This window comes from Rhinopithecus bieti, unplaced genomic scaffold (assembly GCF_001698545.2).
Source record: "Rhinopithecus bieti isolate Rb0 unplaced genomic scaffold, ASM169854v2 scaffold_15296, whole genome shotgun sequence".
In the NCBI taxonomy this organism is placed as follows: domain Eukaryota; kingdom Metazoa; phylum Chordata; class Mammalia; order Primates; family Cercopithecidae; genus Rhinopithecus; species Rhinopithecus bieti.
In genome coordinates, this window is record NW_016809075.1 from 2,801,256 (window position 1) to 2,823,894 (window position 22,639).

General features: G+C 43.2%; 1 protein-coding gene across 1 annotated transcript in view; it reads right to left on the reverse strand.

Moving 5' to 3' along the window:
- MGAT5 (alpha-1,6-mannosylglycoprotein 6-beta-N-acetylglucosaminyltransferase) overlaps positions 1 to 8,510 on the reverse strand; it is a 200,697-nt gene extending 192,187 nt beyond the window's left edge. The window contains 1 exon segment of the mRNA XM_017888489.1: positions 8,251 to 8,510. Coding sequence (XP_017743978.1) covers positions 8,251 to 8,491 — 241 coding nt within the window. The 5' untranslated portion in view covers positions 8,492 to 8,510.
- Positions 8,511 to 22,639: the final 14,129 nt, after the last annotated feature.

Sequence of the window (22,639 nt, forward strand, 5' to 3'; positions counted from 1 at the left end):
GAAAAAATAACGTTTTTGTTTTAAATTAGCCTAGCATGGTGGCACATGCCTATACTCCGGAGGCTGAGGTGGACATAAGGCTTGAGTCTGGGAGGCGGAGGTTGCTAGAGCCATGATCACACTACTGTACTTCAGCCTTTGTGACACAGCAAGACTATCTCCAAAATAAGACAAAACAAAAATAAAACAAAAACACCAAAAAAAAAGTACAAGAATAATCTAAGTCAATCTAAGTGCCTTAGTAAACTTTGTCATTTGTAATCCTCACAACAAGCCTATGAGGTTAAGTGTATTATACTGTCTGTTTTACAAAAGAGGAAGTAAGCTTTAAGATGATCGGTGACTTGTTCAAGGTCACACATCAGTAAGGAACACAATGTGTTCTATCCCTCCAACAGAAACACTAACTACCTTCCAGAATAAACAATAGTTTCCATGTCAGGATCATGCATAATAGCTACTTGGAGCCTCTTAGATGCAGAGCCCATAGGGAATTTCTTCTCATTTCCTGCTTCACTAAAAACATTATTGTGATTTTCAAATGAGTCCCAGCTGTAACTGTACCACACAGAACATCACAGTTTCGCCAGGGGCTGCCGCTATTCATTCATGGCTCCTACTGTGTGCCAGGCAAAAGGTACTACGTTCTGGGGCACAGCGGGGAACAAAACAGACCAAGGTCCCTGCTCTTTCAGAACTTACATTGTAAGCGGGAGAGACACACGATCAGCTTATACAACAAATACTTGATGCTAAGTAGCTTGAGTATTATAAAGAATGAGAGTAACAGTGGGCTTGGGCCCTCCTGTGAAGGAGGGAAGGCTAACTTCTCTGAAACAGAAGGAATGGGCATGGCTGTGTTCTAACAAACTTTATTTACAAACAAAGAAGGAAGAGAGGAAGGGGTGGGGGAGAGCAAATGCAGAGGCGCAGAGACAGGTGAATGCTCAGCCACCATGCAACAGTCTTGTCCTAGAAGACAGCCACCATGCCTTAGTAGACTTGAGAGGGTGCGGAGCTTTTTAGGGTGTCCGCAGCAGCATGAGGTCTGCCCAAGCACTTCTGACAGCAAAAGAGCACCAGGACACAGTTGGGAAGAAGCAGAGGGTCATAGAGAGCTATGGCCGCCAGGTAAGACAAGGGACATTCTGAGCCTTATCATTTGAACATGGCAATGGCAGACTCCAACCCCACACATGTGCATGCAATCACTCCTCAATCCAGACTTGAAGTAGTGGTGCTGCATGAAAGAAAGGGTCTTTAATGACTGAGGAGTAGAAGAATGAGCCCCTTATTCTGAGTTTACTTCTCCTGTCTAAAACATTCCCAAGGTCTTCCTCAGACCTTTTGACTGGCCTGGGTGTGCTTATGAACTTGGCCTGACTTTGATGAGGATACTGGGCAGGCTGGACTCTACCACAGGATGGCTGGAAAAGTCCCAAGCCACAGAGAGGCCCATTTTTAGGTTCCAAGCTTTTTAAACCAAAAAACCCTTTCTTTAATCACATCAGCCACGTCACCATAGAGTAACTAAAGCCTTCTCAGACACACCAAACAGCCCAGCTATTTTTTTCCCTACCAGTTTCACTCCAAGAACAGTGCATTTCTCTCAAGGGCAGGGAATTTCTACTTTGGCAACAGTGGTTTTCCACATTATCCCACAACAGTCCCAGTCCTCAAAAAAAAAGAAAGAAAAAAAAGAAACCATTCCTATTCCTTGACCATATTTCCCTATTTGTAGGAAGAGAGACACAAAAGAAAAGTGAGGAAAAAAAAAAAAACTAAAAAACCCTCTACATGCTTGCATCTTTAATGAAAGCCAACCTGTTTTTATTCCTTTTTCACAGGAGAGGTGGAAGGCAACACTTGCAAAAGGTCTCATTCGAATCTCAGAACATTATCTGGATCTGCAACACACAGCGGCTGCTAACCTTTCAGAGCAATCTTCAGCAGTTCTAAATGGTGTTAACATCTTAGATACAGCATCCTAAGCCAATGAGGGTCAATCAGAAGCCCACTGCAGTTACCTCTCCACTGCCCCCAACCAGCAACCAAAAGCCCTATGCTGGTTCTCCAACCCCGGTGTGTGCCTCCTTAAGGAAAAAACTTCCTCCCTCCCACAGAGAAAGCAGTGAACTATAGGGTGAGGTCAAGGTCTGGTTTCCGCATAAGAACATCCATACTGATACCAGAAGTCACAGCCTACAGGGCTCTGCATGAGCTGCTGGCTTCTCACCGCCTCAAACACCTTCCATGCCACTCCTTGCTCACTTTGTTCTAGCTACAGTGGCCTCCCCTTCTACTCTGGAGTGCATATGCTGGCCTTAGGGCCTAGCACACACCATGCCTTCTCCCTGGCATGCTCTGCCTCCATCTCTCTTTCCACTGTACCTGGCTGCTCCTTTGTGTCATTTGGTTAAAAGTTACCTCCAGAGAGAGAGGTGACCTTCCAGTGCAAAGTAGTCCCTCAGATATTTTTTATTATTTATTTATTTTATTTATTTATTTTTTGAGACGGAGTCTCACTCTGTCGCCCAGGCTGGAGTGCAGTGGCACAATCTCGGCTCACTACAAGCTCCACCTCCCAGGTTCACACCATTCTCCTGCCTCAGCCTCCCGAGTAGCTGGGACTACAGGCGCCTGCCACCATGCCCGGCTACTTTTTTTGTATTTTTAGTAGAGACGGGGTTTCACCGTGTTAGCCAGGCTGGTCTCGATCTCCTGACCTTGTAATCTACCCGCCTCGGCCTCCCAAAGTGCTGGGATTACAGGCATCAGCCACCGTACCCGGTCATCCCTCAGATATTTTAAATACTATCCCCATTTTTCTTCCTGGAATGTACTCTGCTATCTCACTTTCTCTTGTTTATTATTTCTTCCTTCCAAAGATAACAAAGCATCTATGAGAGCAGGGCCTTTGTCCATCTGTTTCTCACTGTATGCACAAAATGTGGGGGATAGTCCAGCCAATGACAGACATTTCCTGAAGGACCAGGCTTGAAAAACAGAAGCCAAAGGGCCAGTCTAGGACTAAAAAGCTCAGGGAACCAGGAGACAGGCAGAAGGTAGGGAAGAGCAGGCACACAGAACGGGGAGGTCAAGGAGGAATCAGGCAGCAGGCAAGTGGGATGGGGGTCGGCAGAGAGAAACTGGGAGCCCACAGCTGCTTGAGCCTGAGCTAGCAGCTTTTCTAGGACAGTGCCCCAGCCCAGAGAAGCCAGGGTTAACAAGGTGTGGATGTACCATGAGGGGAAATGTCACCTCGCCTCAGGTTTCCATTACTGTTCATTAGAGAACACAAGCGGACCGGGTCTGTCCAGTTAGATAAGAGGTATCACTAAGGATCAGAATTTGGGTCAGGCTATTGGAGACAGAGATCAATTCACCTCAGAAACAAGAATCGCATTGACTCGGGTGAGTGGCACCATCCATGACACAATCCCCGAGACGTCACTGGCAGGCATGGCCCCTGCCACACTGGCTGGGAGATGCAGATGGGGCTGACCTGCAGAGGGCTCTGGCTCTACACTTGCCTGGGAGGCGAAAGCCAACACACTCCTCTCTAGACTGACAGAGTAATACACAGAAAAGCCCTCCACACTCCAATAACAAATGCACTGAATGTTCCACACGGGCTGCCCAGGAGATCTTCCGGGTATCACTTTGGAGTTGCCAAATCCAAAAGAAGTTCAGAAGTCTCTTTTCAAATCACCAAAACAAGGATGGGTTGGGGCAGGGAAGATATTCTTCAAGTTCTATTATTGTTTGAGTACTAGTGACAAGCCACACTAAAAGCCGACAATAAGCACACAATGTCAGGCACCTGACACACAGCACCTTGCTCATGTCTCACAGTCCTTGGTGAGAGGCACTGACACCCCACTTTAAAGCAGTTTTGTGCTTCTAGGGCCTAAGTCATGCAGGCAGGATGTGGCAAAGACAAACCAGTTGGCTCCAAAACCCATGCTCCTAACCACTACAACTCCCGACCTGCCACTTAGAAGAAGCATTTTCAGAGGCTAGAGAAATGCTGCATTTATATATGTGCACCTTATGAAGATGTCGTGAGTGAATCCAAACACAAGCGTGAAAGAGACTTGGGACACACACATACCCACAAAATCCAGTAGATAGACTCACCAAGAGACTATCGAGGTCAGAGACTGATAAACATTTTTGGTAAAGAACCAGACAGTAAATATTTAGGCTTTGTAGTCTGTATGACAACTACTCAACTCTGCCACTATAGTGCAAAAGCAGCCACAGACTGCATATAATCAAATGGGCATGGCTTTCTTTACAAACACAGGTACCAAGGAAGACTTAGCCCATAGGCCATGGTTTGATGACTCTGCCTTAGACCATGGGAGTCCTGGGAAGTAGCTGAATCAATAAGGAACTTGATCAGATGAGTATTTAGAATAACTATGGTGACTGCTGATCGATGGATTCAGAATGTTTCAGATGTATTACGAAATAAATACTGGAATTATCATGTTTATCTGTTATTGCATTTGTTACAAACAAGTGGGAGTGGAGGTGTTCCAATAAAACTATTTACACAAGCAGACAAAGGTCCTGAATTTAGAGCACAGGTTCACCGAGCCCTGCTGCCCTGGAATCTCTAACCAGAAATTCTAATAAATCAGCAATCATCTAAAATCAGCTACTACAATCCCTCAAATACCTACTGTAGACCCATTTATCCTGAGAGCCTCTGATTATACCAATATGGGGATGAGAGAAAGAAGGAATTTTTTTCTTCATTTTGCGGGATTCATTTAAACCAGACACAAATCCCAGCCATACAGGATCAACTCTTCACTCTTTCAAAGCAGATGTGTAGGCAGTGCACTGCACATAGGCTGCATTTATGGCAAAAAAGAGACTGCAAACTAATGGCCCATGCATCCCCAACACCGTTCTGCCAGCCCAGCTACACCACTAAGAATCCTACAGTCTCTGCACCACCATGTGACATTAACTGCCAGGGCTGCCTGCATGTCACACAATGTTACTGATACTGACAGATTCCAAGGGAAGCGTATGTCATCAGAATGGCTCTCCAGCTTCTAGGACTGGCCCTAGACGATACTAATCCCTAGTATGATCCTCTCGTTTAATCCAAATTGTTGGTGCCAGAACTGGAAACCAGGGGGAAGACTAGGCTTTCAAGTTTAAAATAACTAAAATCAGGCCATGCACGGTGGCTCACACCTATAATCCCAGCACTTTGGGAGGTCAAGGCGGGCAGACCACCTGAGGTCAGGTGTCCGAGACCAGCCTGGCCAACATGGTGAAACCCCATCTCTACTAAAAATACAACAAGCAGCTGGGCGTGGTGGTGTGTGCCTGTAATCCCAGCTACTCTGGAGGCTGAGGCTTGAACCTGGGAGGCGGAGGTTGCAGTGAGCCAAGATCATACCATGGCATTCCAGCCCGGGCAACAAAGCAAGACACTATCTCAGAAACAAACAAAAAACCTAAAACCAGTTATCTGCTTGATAACATCCTTAAAAAGATGATGTCAGATGGCGTTTGTGGTTTCCACTCTTAGTACAGTTCTCCAAGGTGGCAGGAAGGGGACAATTATCACATGTCTAAAGACATTTTGACTGTCACAACTAGGGAGCTGTTACTGGCATCTAGTGGGTAGAGACCCCAGAGATGCTGCTGATATCCTATCCACAATCAAGACCTATTTAGAAACCAAAATGTCAATAGCACCAAATGAGACACTGTGTCTTAGTAGGATCTCACCATGTGATAACCCCCAATACCTCAAGCACATGCATACAAGTCCAATTAAATTCCAGAAACTCAGCTTCCAAAACCACTTTGATATGTTAAAGTTGATTAGAAGAAAGAGAAAACTAGCAGTGTGAGTTAGAGTTGTTCATGTGACCTGTTTGATTGTTTCTTTGCTGTTTTTGAGAAAAAGACAAATGATTTTGCTAAGGTTCATCTACAAAAGTAAGTTGGAATGAATAATTTCTATAGTTTCTTTGAGATGCAAAGTCCTATGATTACAGGCATATAAGGTGGCTGAAATTCTAACAGTCTATTCTGGGATTTTTTGTAACTTAAAAAATAATATCTCTGTGAGGCTGAAAAGCTAAGACCAAATTATTGTCCTTAAGTAGGGAAGCCTTCCCTATGAGATTTTTAGCAGTACACAAGAAATAAAAACAGCCAAAACAACTGGAGAAATTTAAAGCCTACAAATTTGCTATTTGTGGAGCTTCCTCTTGGCCATAGAAAAGGTTTGACAGACTAAGAGAAACAAGAGAAAATTACCACTGAGCTGTAACTCTTTCCCTTCAAAGCTATAACATGAAATGCATACAACCAGAAACTTTAAAACTGTACCTGTGTTACCTGCTATGTTATATACATTGGTAACACTAATGGTGACAATCAGCTTTATTTTCTGTTGGTTTATCTAAACTACACTGGAAACGTTACAGAAGTGTGAGTCAATGAGCAATTTTAAAATGCAACTCTAGGAAAAACTACCTAGTTGTTTTTTCAGTGTAAGTTCCCACAGTTGAATCCCATTTTTTAAAGCCATCAGTTCAAAAAAGGTACCATTTTATTTAGATATATTAAAAGCCAATGCCTACACTTTTAACAGATTAAAAGCAGAGAGTATGATTATTTACATAGTAAGAACTAGAAAAGAATTTCTACAATGTTCCTTAGAAGCATCTCCTAATAAATATATATATATATACACACACACACACACGTGTGTATAAAATTTTACATGTATTTTTTTTTGAGACGGAGTCTCGCTCTGTCACCCAGGCTGGAGTGCAGTGGCTGGATCTCAGCTCACTGCAAGCTCCGCCTCCTGGGTTTACGCCATTCTCCTGCCTCAGCCTCCCGAGTAGCTGGGACTGAAGGCGCCCGCCACCTCGCCCGGCTAATTTTTTGTATTTTTTAGTAGAGACGGGGTTTCACCGTGTTAGCCAGGATGGTCTCGATTTCCTGACCTCATGATCCGCCCATCTCGGCCTCCCAAAGTGCTGGGATTACAGGCTTGAGCCACTGTGCCCGGCCTACATATTTTTAAAAACAAGTTTTTTTCCCCTTTTGGAAAGAAAAAAGAACATGTATAACTGAGTATGATTTCCTGTGTCTGAACTCAATCTGCACTGAACTGTTGCTGCACATTTTTGGGAATCATGATTTGAACTCTGCATACTTCAGGGCACCTTCCTTGAGTGGGTCACAAAACAGAACTCCACTTTCTCCTAACCCCATTCTTGTATCTCATCTATACTATCATGGAGACCACTTCAGTGAGACCACTGAAACCTCAATTCAATGATCAGACTCTTTCACTCAACAACAGGTCATCTGCTACAGACCAATTCTGCTCTGCAAAACACAGCATAATCTAAATTCCATTTGCAATTTTTTTTGTAAGTATTTGTGTATATATACATATTTGTGTGTGTATATGCAGAATATCAGAAAAATACACACTGAAATGTTAATTGTGGTTATTGCCTGGAGTAGTAGACTTATGTGTAATTTTTTTTTTTTTGCTTGTCTACAGCTTCCAACTTTTCTATATTAAACATAAAAGAAAATAAGTTACATTCCATATGTGTATCTTTTACTCTTTATGATTTCAAAATAATTCTGAAAAAAAATTCTTTTAAAAAAAGCAACAGGTACACAAAGATTCCTTTCAAAGTGAGGGCAATTAGAGACAAGGGCAAGAAGAAGAGCAACATAACCTCAAGAAGCCAAAGATTAAAACTCACTAGGATGAGTGCCAGTGTCCTACTTATCGGCTGGAGGGAGGCACACAATTGGCTCTAAGTTTACTGGCTTCCATTCCTCCCCCTCCCCTTCACCTCACCCCTACCAGCCTTAATTAAGTTTTGTTTAGGGAACGATGAGAATATTTTTCAGCATTCCCTGAACTCACTCCCACATGAGATCACATGGCTCCTGAAATGTGCTCAGGAAGAAGGAGCTAGCTGCAAACACAACCAGTAGAGCCCTAACTATCCTAACCCATTGATTCCAGGGGAAAGTGTGTCTGCATACACCAGCTCAGAACAATGAAAACGGCATTGCTTTGATTTCCTAAAGATGCCTCTCTGTGTGCAATTCACTGCTTATGAAGGCAATGGCAAGTGTCAGTCCATGACAAGACCATGTCTGGGAGCTTCTAGGGCCATTTCAAGGCCAAGGCACACTTTAATGGAGAGGTCCCAGAAACACAGTGCTTACCATAAGCTGTCATGACTCCAGCATATGGCCCATCCACCACATTCCTGTTTTCTTCTGCCAGTGCCTTGATGTACCTTTTGCTGAGGTCCAGGATCTGCTCACGCAGCATGGAGCTGCTTTCAGGCTGAGTTCGCTGCTGGATGGTAAAGTGCAGAAGCATCATACCCCAAATGAAGCCAAAAGTCACCAGGAAAAAGCCCAGCTTCTGAGAGGACAACTTCCACGGAGTAAAGACAGCCATTGCTCTCCAGCAACTTCACCTGTCCTTGGCTCTTAATGCGTAGAAAATAGACACAAATTCATGGTGCAGGTTGACTGTGAGAGTCTGCTGGTCTCACTCTGGCTCCTGTGTCAGCTGATTGCCTTTCCTCACTTCCATTCTGCTGTGAAGGAGGAGAAGAATTAGCAAAGTAGTCATGGCACAATACAGCAAAATAAACCAGAAGCCATGTTTTCACTTGAATACCTCTAAGTAAAATGTCAACTCTTAAATTTCCTAGTTCAATACCTTATGATTCAGGATCTGTAAGCTGAGGGGAAATCTGGCTAGGCAACAAGAAGCTAAGCAAATATGAAGGGGGAAGTGTGTGTCTGCGTGTGCTAACAGGTGTAGTGGGGCTGTTCCAGCCTGGACCAAATTCAAAACAGGAAGTTTGTTTTGCAAGGTGGGGAGGAGATGGAAGGATATTTCACTGAATGTCAGCAAAAACCCAAGCAGAGGGTGGAGTCATATCACCATCAGGCACTTTTGTGTGCCTGTAACTTAAGCTTACAAAGTTATTATTATGTGCTTCTGGCAAGGACTAGAACATGCAACTGGTGAGGTGAGCAAGAAAGTGGATGTCCCCTTGGGGGTAACTAGACAAGGAAGAGGTAGATTGCTCCATCTTATTTGAGCATGGCCAGCTTTCACTATCAGTGTTTAGAGATGAGATGGCTCTCTCAGGGCCACCAGGCAACCTCTCTAGGTGCACCAGCACAGAGAAGATATGCCAGAGGTACAAGCGGGGGTACCGCTTTCCCAGCTACATGAGGAAAAGCTATACCTCACTGCTCAGTTGCATGCTGTAGCACAAGAAATGTGGAACACCTGGCAGGCAGATTTTCTGTGGTTCTCACTTTCACTCCCACCACGAGGCAAAATGAGACATTAAAAGGCAGAGTAGTTTCAATATTAATGCATTCAGATCCTATCTAATGCAAGTACAGACCAGGCCACTCTTCTTAATCAGGGCTTCCAACAAGTAGGACCTAAGCACAGGTTGCAAATGGTTACCAGTATGCCCATCCCTTCAGCCAGAGTCCTGAGCCCAATACCAGTCAGCTTACGAACAGCGCCATTTTCTAAGTGCCACGCAAGGGACAGACTGAGCAATGATCCCAATCCCTTATAAGGGACTAACCCAGGATGTACTTCAGAGTGTACATATATACTTTAAAGGATTCTTCTTTGCAAGCAGCCCAAAAGAAAATGGTAGCAGGATCTTGAAGCAATTAGCTTTCAGAGCCCTGGATCACTGTTGGTCTGCCTCTTACTGTTTTCCCCTTGCCTATCAACCGATAACCAGTAGTTGGTAGTACTACCATTAATAAAAATAAATTATAAATTCTAGCTATGTCCCAGACATTGTGACACACAATCTTTTGTGGCTTAGCTCATTGAATCTGTATGGTAAGAAGTATGAATATTATCATCTCTGTTTTATGAGAAACATGAGAAAAGAAAGGCAAAAGGTCATTAACTTGGCGAAGGTCAGCCAGCTATGTGGCAGAGGACTGACCATCTAGGCATGGCCCAGGGGTTATTAAACCATGCCCCACCTTCCCTATGTCATCCTCACTCCCCCAGCAGCCTGTTTGTATATGGCAGACAATGATATGTATATGCTTAATGGGTCATGAAAAGCAATAAAGAATATGTAACTGATACTCTATGTAACCCACAAGGCCTAAAATATTTACTACCTACCTCTTAACAGAAAAGATTTGCCAACCTCTCAATTCTAGACCAGTGGTTCTCCAAATGTGGTCCCAAACTCAGTAACGGCAGCATCGCCAGTGAGAAATGTGAATTTTCAGGCCCCACCCACACCCACTGAATCAGCAACTGGGGAGATGTGGTCCACAGCCTACACTTTAACAAGTCTCGAGGTGATTCTCATGCACACTTAAGTTTCAGAGCCCTTGACCAGGCAGTCTGATTCCAGACCCATACATTCCATCACTATTCAATACCACCACAATGCCCATTAAAATGAGGCTCAACTTCTGTCTTATACTATCATGACATAAGTTCCTCTGCCCCATCACACTCCTCTCCCCCTGTGTACCTGCTGGTCTGCTCATCACCACAAACCCTGCACATGCTTCCTGAGGGGCTTCCCAGTCTTCACTCGGCTGCTCCTCCCACCCAGCTGGCATATAAGTGCTCTCCATTATGCTGACAATCAAACCCAGCCTCTCTGCCAAACCCCAGCTCCAGTCCCACCTGCCTCAGACCACTTTCTCTAGGGCTCCAGCCTGCAGTGTTCCTTTCCTAGTCTTACAACACTTTTGACAATGGAATACTATTGAACCAGAAAAAAAGAGAGAAATTCTGTCTTTTGCAGCAACAGGGATAAACCTGAAGGACATTATGCTAAATAAAATAATCCAGGCACAGAAAGGCAAATACTGTACAATCTCACATGCAGACGCTAAAAAGTTGGTATCATAGGAGATAACAGAACAGTGGTTACCAGGGGTGGGGAGGAGAGAAGGGGATGGGGAGGGAGTGGTCAGTGGGTAAAAAGTTATAGTTAGGAGGAATAAATTCTGGTGTTCTATTGCACAGCAAGGTGACTATGGTTAATAATAATGTATATTTCTAAAAGAGACAATTTTAAGTGTTCTCACCACAAAAGTAATGATAATTATTTGGGGGTGATGTGCATGCTAACTACCCTAATTTGATCATTTCACAATGTATATGTGGATTGAATCTCACATTGTACTCCATTATTATGTATAATTATTGTATCAATTTTAAAAAATTTTAAAACCGGGAATAAAGAAGTATTATGAGTTAAAAACAACGGTCCACCTTGGATTGTTTAAAGTTTCTATGTGTGACTCCATGACACACTTTAGGAAGCCCCTCCCCCAACACACACCTTCCCAGAGAAAGGCACTGACCACAGTGGCACAACAAAGTATCTGCTAAGTGAATAAGTCGCCTAAGGCACTACAGGACTTTGTTCAGCCCTTCTAACTGCAGGCCAACCAACCAGCACCTGCCCTCTTTCCTTCCTTCACTCCGCTCCGCTCCAAGTCTATATTGAGCATGAGCTGTCATCAGGCCCTGGTGACTGAACAGTGAACAAGATGGAGTTTCTACCCAAAGGGGCTGACACTCTGAAAGCCACATTACGAACTAGATGCTGCACCTAGCTCCTTGGGAACTGGCTTTTTTTTTTTTTTTTTTTTTTAAATAACCCATACTCATTACTTAATTTTACCCCAGGGCTGAAGGAATTTTCCTAGGGCAAGCCAGTGAGGTACTATATCAAAAAAGGTGATTTTCTTTCACTATTTTAGTAAAGAGCCCGAATCACTGGCAGGAATTAGCTGTCCACTTTCAGACAGGAAGCCCCACTCTACTTCCTCAATTAACCCTACTAAATAGGCTGCTCAAGCTGTGGAGTTAAAACAAAGATAAAGGGCTAGGACCTGAACGATGGCTTCCTTAGAAGGTAGAAGGCTTCTTCTCTGTCCTTGCCTTGGAGAGGGTCTAACACATCCAGATGGTGTATCACAGGGGCAAAGAGATGGCCAAAAAATCTCAGCCTAGGTAAAATTATCCCAGTTCAGAGACATGCAAATTTGAAGTGAAAATCCCTACCTATGAGGAGTTCAGAGTACAGTTCTGATTAGGGAGGGCCCAGATTTTAAGTGACTATAGAAGTGCCAGGAAACTTCTCTTCTCCAGTGGTACTTAGAGCTTGAAATGATAGAAACGATATCAGCATACACACAGCACACATAGAGAATCACAGAATGCATCTCTACAATTCCTATTGAGATGACAGAACTTAAGACTTTTCAAAAGCATTATTCAGGAGACACCCTTATCTCTCACAGTAACAGGTGGACAACGAGGAGGATAATGAACAGCCATCCTCACAGAGAGTCTTGATGCCACAAAATGACAAGGAGAATCATCAGGAATGACCTGACAATTAACGAGGAAGCCCCAGACTAACAGTGATCAAGAAGTTGTTGCCGGAGCTAAGAAGATGGCTATCTCCAGACCTTCTAAGAGCTGGGTCCTCTAGCTAAGTGCATCCAGTGGGCACAGTGGGACTATACAGTGGATCTCAGAAGACCTTGTTGCCAACCAGAGTAACGTCAGCTCATGGCTGTGACTTCATCAATTCACCTCCAGAAAAAAGTTTGCACCAAGTCTGTTTGCAGAACTAGCCACTTCAACATGCATTCCCTCTATCCTCCTACTTCCTAAAAGGGTAGCAATCACCTTGCTCCTTCCCACTCACGCCTCAACACAACAAAATCATCTTCCACCTTTCTAAAGATAGTCAGAGATCTCTCTCTGGCAAAGAAATGTGTCAATTCTCCTGAAAACAAAAAAAAAAAAAGCACATGAAAAAATGCTTAACATCATTAGCCATTAGAGGAAATGCAAATCAAAACCACAATGAGATACCAACTTCACATTCATAAGGACATACAGATAAGAACAAGTGTTGGTGAAGATGTGGAGAAACTGGAACCCTCATCTACCACTGGTGGGAATGTCAAATGGTGCAGCCAGTGTGGGAAATAATCTGGCAGTTCCTCAAATAGTTAAACACGGAGTTACCGTATGACCCAAACAATTCTGCTTCTAGGAATTCTCCCAAGAGAAATGAAAATACGTGTCTACACAAAAACTTGTACACAGAAGTATTCAGCAGCACTATCCATACTCAGCAGTATTATCCATAATAAACAAAAGTGAAACCAGCCCAATGTGCATCAACTGAGGAAACAAAACTGCCATATCCATGCAATTAAATATTATCTGGCTATAAAAAGGAATGAACTGATTATGCTACACATAGATGACTCTTAAGAACATTATACTAAGCGAAAAAAAGTCACAAAAAAACACGTATTGCATGATTCCATTTATATTAAATGTCTAGAATAGGCAAATCTGTAAAGGCAGAAAATACATTAGTACTTGCTTAGGGCTGGGGTATGGAGAATGAAGGAAATGAGAGGTGATAGGTTAGGTGTGTAGGGTTTTCCTAGGGTGCAACAAAAAGGTTCTAAAAATTGTGGTGATGGGAGTATAATTCTGTGGACATACCAAAAGTCATGGAGTCGTACACTTTTAAATGGGAGGATGGGTATTATATGTGTATCATATCTCAAAAAAAAAAAAAAAAATGTAAGTTCACCTCTAAAGCTATGGGGAAAAGGAGGAGTTTGGCTTAGAGCAGGCAGATGAGCGTCATGGGCCTAGCACGGCCAAGACCAGGGCAGGAACTAAGGGCTGGCCACCGGCCTAGCAACAGAAGCAACTCACAGCGATCTACTTACAGTTCACCACATACGAGCGCTCTTATAACCTCTGGATCACAACCTCACAGGCCTCCCTTCAGAAGGCTCCTGGCAAATGCCAATTTCTCAACCCACCTGAGAACACTGAGCAGCAGCCCAGTTCCAATGGAGTGAGAACCAGACCAACGAAGCAGTTCCTCCAGGTGGCCATCCAACATCCCTGGAGGCCCTATTTCTTACACAAGGGCCTGCCTCCTGATATCCTTTGTTTATCAGAGGATAAACAAAGGCAGAAAAGCCTATCCCTTCAGAAGCAATGCCAGCCCCAAGCAGAGATTTGGTCTCTTCCAGTAGCCCTGCAGGACAATACCATCCCATGTGCCACATTCACATAGGACAGCGCTGCTTTAACTTAGTGATCCCCAGACCTCTTTGTCCTCTCTGTGTACCACCTGAGCTCCTTCATAGACATCCTTAAATGGTGGCTAGGGGGCCTATATTTAGCTTCACCATGTACAGTAACCTTCAAGAAATCCTAAGTCGGCTGTGTCCACCCAATTTCCTTGGAAAATCCCACCCACATCTCCACCCTCCAATCTCACCCACCTCCTGCATAAGGCCTCCAGGGGCTCCCTAGACTGAGGGGAGCTCCCCTTCCTTGGAGTACTCGTACTCACTCCCCTTCCGTGGAATACTCGTACTCACAGCAGTTCGTGCTCCCTCCTTGCTCTACAGGACTATCCCGTTTCATCTCGCCTATGGGGTCTGTGAGGCCCCCAAAGACAAGAAATGCCAGCAGTTGCCATGCCTTACACACAGAGGGTGGTCATTAAGTGTTTGCTAGATGAAAGGACAGGATGGTGGAAATGAGGTGAAGAAATGCAAATTAGCAAAGATCTCCAAGACCTCCTTCTGGTATCAGCCACAGAACCTGGGCATTCTGACAGTACATTTGCACCTTACCTTTTGCAAGATTTTACCCTTAGTAGTGAAACCCTTGAAGAGGCAGGGTTAAACTAAAGTGGATAGGATGGCAGTCAGGCATTAACAGAGAAGAAAACTGGAAAACACTCCAGAAAAAAATTCTAGGGGGGCAGGGCAGTGAGATTACAGAAACAAAATATGTCTAAGACAAGGGATGGAGGGGAAAGCACCAGGGAACCTTTCTCGGAGGCTACTTGTCTTGTCACTGTTATGCTGAGAAGATCACAGGAAATAACACCTGAAAGGGTGACGAGGAGAAACAGAGAACCTTGCATCAAAAACCTGAAAATCTTTGATCTGCAGCTTGTTCTACCACTGGCATTGTGTGATCCTAAGTGTGTCCATCTCAGTTTCCACATGTATAACATGGAGAAAGTTCCAGAACCACAGAACACTGTTAGAGTTGGAGGAAGAGGGGTGAGCAACCGAGTTATTGGTTCTCAAACTGTGCTCCTAAGAACATCAAAAATTCATTCACAGAGATGTTCCAGAGGTTCCACAAATGTTTCATTTGACTTTTGGTTTTGTTTAAAATGTTTTAAACATTTTCAAAAGAAGTTTGACATGCCAAATCCTAAGATAGTAGAGACAATCAATATACATATCAATTTACACTGCAGAGACTCAGCAAAACTGCCCTGGCTACCTCCATACATTGGAGTTTGAACTTCAAATTCACACCTTACTGGTCACAAAATTAATGCTCAGTAGTGGTCTAGTTTACGTATTTTTTAAAATTCAGGCCCATATATCTATTCACATGAAATTATATGACAAAAAAGCACTACCCTAATTAAATGTCAGGTGAGTCGGTCACACGTCTTGAAGTTCCAAGGCTGCTTGCCTGACTTCCATGTTTTAAGTGACAATTGTCTTTAGATGTTAATAATTCAACTTTGAAACAATTTCTACTACTTCTCTTTTCAGCCTCCATGTCAATTTCCATTAAAAGCAACTTAGAGTGCTTGGTAAATTTTTTTTTTTTTTGAGACGGAGTCTTGCTCTGCCGCCCAGGCTGGAGTGCAGTGGCCGGCTCTCAGCTCACTGCAAGCTCCGCCTCCCGGGTTCACGCCATTCTCCTGTCTCAGCCTCCCGAGTAGCTGGGACTACAGGCGCCTGCCTCGTCGCCCAGCTAGTTTTTTGTATTTTTTAGTAGAGACGGGGTTTCACCATATTAGCCAGGATGGTCTCGATCTCCTGACCTCGTGATCCGCCCGTCTCGGCCTCCCAAAGTGCTGGGATTACAGGCTTGAGCCACCGCGCCCGGCTGCGTGCTTGGTAAATTATTTTTTAAAATAGTAGCCACTCCCATTCATAATTAGAGGAATCTGGATTGCTTCTACTCTGAACCAAAACACAGTGCAGAAATCATCTGGGTGCTAACCTTGCAATGACTGAACAACATCTTACAAAGCTCCTGGTTTTGTGGTCACCAGAGAACCACATCTTGCTGGTGTATCAATCAACGTTAACAGGAAATATGATAAATTTAAATGTATAAAATACCTTTTTACAGATTGGAAGACAATGTCTGGTTTTGTTTAGGAAAATAATCAAATGCAAACCCTCAATTTATAGAGGAAGACCCTGAGGCCAGAAAATGTTATGTTTTCCGGTTAGAATCAGAATCAAACCAGCACCCTAGTCCTGCCTCCTAATACTACATGGCCTCCGCCAAACCAAGCTGAGTCTACCAGCTGCATGCAGAAACTCAGAAAGGAAGAGACCTCTCTGTATGAAACACAAAACAGAAACCAAAGTCCAGTATTATTAAGAAGCCATGAGTCTAATGGAATGTCCCACCAACCTCAAGGGTTGAATCAACACATGAAAGGGAGAAAAATACACATTTACAGGATTACTGGTATAAGAAAGACAGATGGAACAGGGATGGGGGGCAGTCTTCATCTAAATACAGTTGGTGTTAAAAGGAGAAGCAGAGGAGGAGGAAGGGACAGGCAAAGCAGCTTTCTCTTCTAAAATAAATCCAAATTCCTGGGAAGAAGCTCTGAGGTCATTCACTCCCCCAGATGGCCCAGTGCCACCAACCTGACACAGCCCACTCAGCAGGTGCCCAAAGCTCAACTGTGAATCCCTGACAGCTGTGATGCCACCGACTCTCTTCTAGCTCTAGGAAGCAAAGGAGCTCAGCAGCAGACAGGGGTGCTGCCCAAGAATAGGTATGAACAAAGACCCTTCACTTTCAGGACCTGGGTCCTTTTTTTTTTTTTTGTAAACAGGAAAAACACATTCTAAGTGAAAACAGTCTGTTCCCTTTGGAACTGGCTAAACTAGTCTTATTTTAATTAACTAGCTGAAAGACACCAGCTAAAAACAACACACCTTTGATATCTTGGGAAGACTCTTTGAATATCTGGGTTTTAAACAGCCCATCCCCTCTTACATTTGAAGTGATCAAAGCAAGACAGTCCTGTACCCAGAGTTTTAATTCATTATGCTACACTTGCATTTTTCCTGTGGGCAGAGAAAGGAAAACCTCCAACACCATCCACCCGAAGCAGGTATTTGTCTTGCAGTTACACCATCCACTCAGTGGAGTTCAGGGCTCCATATCTGGCATCAATAGCAAAATAAATTTCCAAACACTGTAACAAGGCAAGTAAATCTGGGTCCAGAACATGCATTCTTCTTCCTGCCCTCTCTATTCCCAGTTTCCGCCACACTGACCCCAGCTGTTCTCTGCCATTCACAGGTATAAAGAAGAGAGATGGAACGGGGATGGGGGCAGTCTTCATCTAAATACAGTTGGTGTTAAAAGAAGAAGTAGAGAAGGAGGAAGGGACAGGCAAAGCAGCTTTAGAGGCAAAGCAGGCCACTAGAGGGCGTGGATGGGGGAAGAGAAAATCAACACTTGATGATTTTATCCTGACTTAGTCTCTTGGATGTGCACATTACTGGCAGGTGGACAAAAGGGAAAGAGGACAAGAGTGAGAAGGAAGCTGTGGCTGCTGGAGCACATAAGATCTTCACATGTTCTGTGAGTTTCATTCACCAGGCCCATACGATATTCACAGTTGACAGAATTTCCTAACAACAAAAAAAGGCAACAGCAGTAACTCCAAGAATTCTGAGGGGCCGGGTGCAGTGGCTCATGCCTGTAATCCCAGCACTTTGGGAGGCAGAGGGGGTTGGATCACGAGGTTGAGAGATTGTGACCATCCTGGCTAACTCGGTGAAACCCTGCGTCTACTAAAAATACAGAAAATTAGCTGGGTGTGGTGGCGGGCGCCTGTAGTCCCAGCTACTCCGGAGGCTGAGGCAGGAGAACGGTGTGAACCCGGGAGGCAGAGCTTGCAGTGAGCCGAGATCGCACCACTGCACTCCAGCCTGGGCGACAAAGCAAGACTCTACCTCAAAAAAAGAAAAAAGAAAAAAGATTTCTGAAAACAACTACTAAACCAAAACAAAGCATGGGTCCCTGAAAAATGAAATAAATCGCTTTAATCCGATGTTTCTCAATATTTGCATAATTGACATATGGGTCTGAATAATTTTTGTTGTGGGAAGCTATTAGAGGTTTAGCAGCATTGCTGGCCTCTAGCCACTAGATGCCATGAGAGCCCTCCAATAACCCTCCATAACTACGGGGCTGTGACAATCAAAAGTCTCTCAATACTGCCAAAACTGCCTCGGTTGAGAGGGACTGCCTTACCAATTAACAGGATCTTATTCATCCACTGGAAGATACTCAGACAGGTTCTGCCCATGTGACTAGATTGCAGAGTGAGAGAGAAGCAGACCAAGGTGAACCTGGGAGTCCATCACCACCCCTGAAGACCAGCAGGCTCAGAAGCCTGTGTTGAGGCTGTGGAAGGCCTCAGAGTGAAGGAAGGTGCCTGACTGCTGATGCTGTCTCAAGGTGACTGATAAATGAGTCTCATTTTCTCCACATCTCTCAGTGCTGTCTGGGCACCAACTGAGAATCTCATTCCTCGGCTAGCTGTGCCCAATTTACTAATGAGTATAAGGCACTGGGCCTCTGCTCCAATGACCTAGTCCATAAATCAATGAGCATACGGAAGAAGGCTTTGAGGAAGACCAAAATCTGGATACTGCTTCATCAGACAGCCATTAGGAAAAAAAAAAAAAAAACTGCTAGGATTGTCACTTGGCTTCTGGCCCAGGAAACCATGAACAGGCTTTAAGACAGGTCGATAATTACTCTCTAAAAGAAAGAAAGAATCGTCTGTGAAAAGATCACACAGCATGTCAATTTGTCAGGTAGGTCTCCTTAATGTTGAATGAAAATACTCAAAGGATTCGCTTCTACTCTCAAAGGACAGTAAAGCCACAAAGAAATTTTATAATAAGTGTAAAATGCACCTTTTCTCTGAGGATCAGACTTCTGGCAACACTGTACATCTAGAAAAAAACAAGAATGACAACAGGCTAAAATGGCCCCAGTAATAAAGAAAATCACAGTCACAAAAATCACCACACTTATTTCAAAAATATGGGTAATGCCTTCAAGATAAAGCTCATTATTTAACAAATGCTTCCTAAGCCCTCCGGCCCAATCACCCTGACCCCTAATACCCCTCTCCTCCACCTAGGGAGGAGCACAGGCTGGGTGCTGGCCTACCCCAGGAGTGTTCTAGCTGCCCTATTTGCATAAAAGGGACAGTCATCCCCAAATCTGATTTGGTTAAAAAACTGAACTAGCTAATCAGTGAAGAAATACATACGTGTACACACACATGCACAATCTTAAGTGACCACTCAGGCTTATCCAACTTAACCTTATAAAGAATTTCTCATCACTTCTAAAATAAGGCTACAGTAGTCAAGCAACTTGATCGCACAGCCCTAAGCTTTAACAGACCCAGAGTCATAAAAGCCAAGGTCTGAATTTTCCTGGGGAAGAAATCACTGGTTAGATGCTGCCTGGTAAGTTCACTCGTTCTTTAATGTATATACCAAGGTCAACTCTCCCAAACACTGCAAATAACTTGGGTCAACCTGACTGGTTTCTGGTCACAAACTCTCAGTTTGCACAAATGATAAGCCAGCTCAAGCTAAAAATGGAGCCTCTCAGGAGAGTTTCTTGCCCTCGGAGCTTAGGACTAACTAAACCAGGACCTCCCAACTCTGCTGTACATATAATTAACTGGACTGCTTTTTAAAAAATAGGAGATGCCCAGCTCTCACACCCAAAGATTTCGATTTACTTTGTCTGAGGTGTGGCCCAAACAGAGGTATTTTTATTTTAAGCTGCTTAGATGATTTTAATACACAGCCAGGCATAAGAACTTTTAAGACATTCTGTAACAACTCTATTGGCCCTATCTAGTGAAACCCAAAACATGATCCATTCTGGAATTTCTGCTCTCTGCTCTTCTCCCACCCCACAAATGTAGTCATTGGCTTACTAGATAATTCATCTGCCAAGGTGGGCTTGTTTGCTCCTTAAAGGAATCACAAGCTGGTCTTCTTAGGCCAATGTGAACAGCCAGACTTTCAATAGCTACTCTACCACAGAGCCTTGTTAGATCAGCCCACACTATGGAAGGACTTGTAGAGAATAATGCTGAACTAATACAGCTTTTATTAACATCTCCTGGGCATTTGGCTCCAAAGATGAGAAATGATTTGAGGCTAGCCTAATGGCCTCAATGTCTACAATGCTTTTAGCAACCAGCATCTCTATAACATTGCTACTCAAACTCTCGTCTATGGAAAGGTAGCACGGAAATGATCTGGTAGGTTGTTAAAAATGCAGTATCTTAGGCCCAACCCCAAAACAATAGAATCAATTGGTGTTTATAACCAGACTGCAAGGTTATTTGCTTGTGTACGTGAGAAGCACTGCTTTTTACCTTATCTAGGAGAGTAAGAGCAGGGGCAGATCAGATCCTAATTTCCAGTGGAGGATGACAGAGAACATGGCACAATTCTTTTCATAACACGTACGGAACTTATATTACTTTTGAATAAGCTGGATGTACATCCTACTGACACATATCCAGCTGAGATGAGCATTATATACATAAATGGCAAAGTTTTAATCACTGTGAACTACGAGTGCTTATAGGACAACTGGTCCTGCTTTCTAGTTGCTGACAAAAAGCAAACGTTTTGATCCATTAGGTTAAAATCAAAGACAGTTTGGATATATGTTTTTTGGATACATGTTTTCCAAACATCTAACTCTGATAAAGCAGTAATTCCACACAGCAGAGCGCCTTATGCAGCTACCCAACACATACCTTGCACTGGCAAGGTGGGGCTTGAGTTTTGTTGTTTTATAATCCAAAGTGCTCTCTTTGGAACAAGTGCTTTGCAATCACAAGTACTTTCCCAGTTGACTTCAAAGTGAAATAGCCTTCCACTGAGATAAGCATGCTCATTAGGTGCCTTAATTTTGCATAAAAGTATTTCAACCAATAGTTAAAAGTTTCTGGAAATGATTGTAATTCCAATATTTTCCAGGGTACTTCAGTGACTTCAGAGCCTCTGAAAGTCTTTCAAAGTTTGGTTGAAAGAAACTGTATTTGAAAGATGACTTAAGGGATACACAATCCATCCATTGTTCTAAATTGGCTTTGCCCAACCTCTTATGACCACTGAGCCTTTTAACAATAATATATAATCTCTCACTCACACACACATACACTCCGGACCCTTTAGAACCTTTTCAGTCACCTCTCAGTGTTTACATACATGAGAAAGATAGGGCATTAAAGTCATAATCCACTTCTGAAACAAGGTATTGAAAGTTTATGAAGTTCATTTTCATACCATCTTTGTTAATGTTCCAAATGATTAATGGCAAATTACCATTTGCCCATTTAACCTGTAACACACAGCATTTAATTTATGTCGGTAAAAAAGTATAATTTGTCAATAAAATTCATTCTGAATTTACATACTTGTTAGTATATATTTGGTGTGAGGACCAAATGCATATTCAAAACAGACAGCAATCGACTTACCACCCCCAACTAGACAAACTGTCCAATGTTTGCATTTCTTACCTCTGGACTTCAAAACAAATCAAAAAGTTTATAAGAGAACTCATTGCTTCCTTTGAACATGTTTTCCAGCAGAACGTTCACCCCATTTCCCAGGAAGAAACCACAGTGGGGAACTATGCCTGCTCCATCTTTGGGGTACTCACAGTTCTCCCAGAGGGGGAAGGACAGCATTTCAGCTTGAACAGGCTGCTGGACACACTTTCTGTTCCGGCTCCCACGGGTTAAATGGGCAGAACCCACCCGCAGATGCTCAGTCATCACCTGGGTGGCATGAAGATTACATTTAGGGTGGATAAGGAAGTCTTACACCCAAAATACATCTCCCAACTTTGCTTTACACTAAAAAAACTGGTACTGTATTTTAATTTTTGTCTAGCTTCTTCTGTTTCCTCTAGTTCAGAATCCAAAAGGGAGGAAGGATGTGATTAATTGCCATCTCCAATATCTCGAAAGTTTATTTTTATATATTTTTTCCAGTTGTGTTTCTAAATATCAGGCTAAGACAGGTGGTTTTCCAGCAGCTATTTGAAAGCATTTCACCACAAGTAACACATTACAGGTGTATGAATCTTTAGTCCTAATAAAAAAAGACAAAATGACTATAACAGTCATAATATTTTCTATTTCTAAATATTGATTTTTAAAAAATTACTATCAGATATGCCAAAAGATTTCAGATGAATGCCAACTTTTGACTAAAGGGAAAATAACACGAGGAAAATCAACAGAATTCTCATATACTCCTCAATAATTTACACTTCAATCTAACTTTTCTTAATGCATCCTGTCTTTAAACAGCACTCCATTAAGAATATAAATTTTTTTTTTTTGGCCGGGCGCGGTGGCTCAAGCCTGTAATCCCAGCA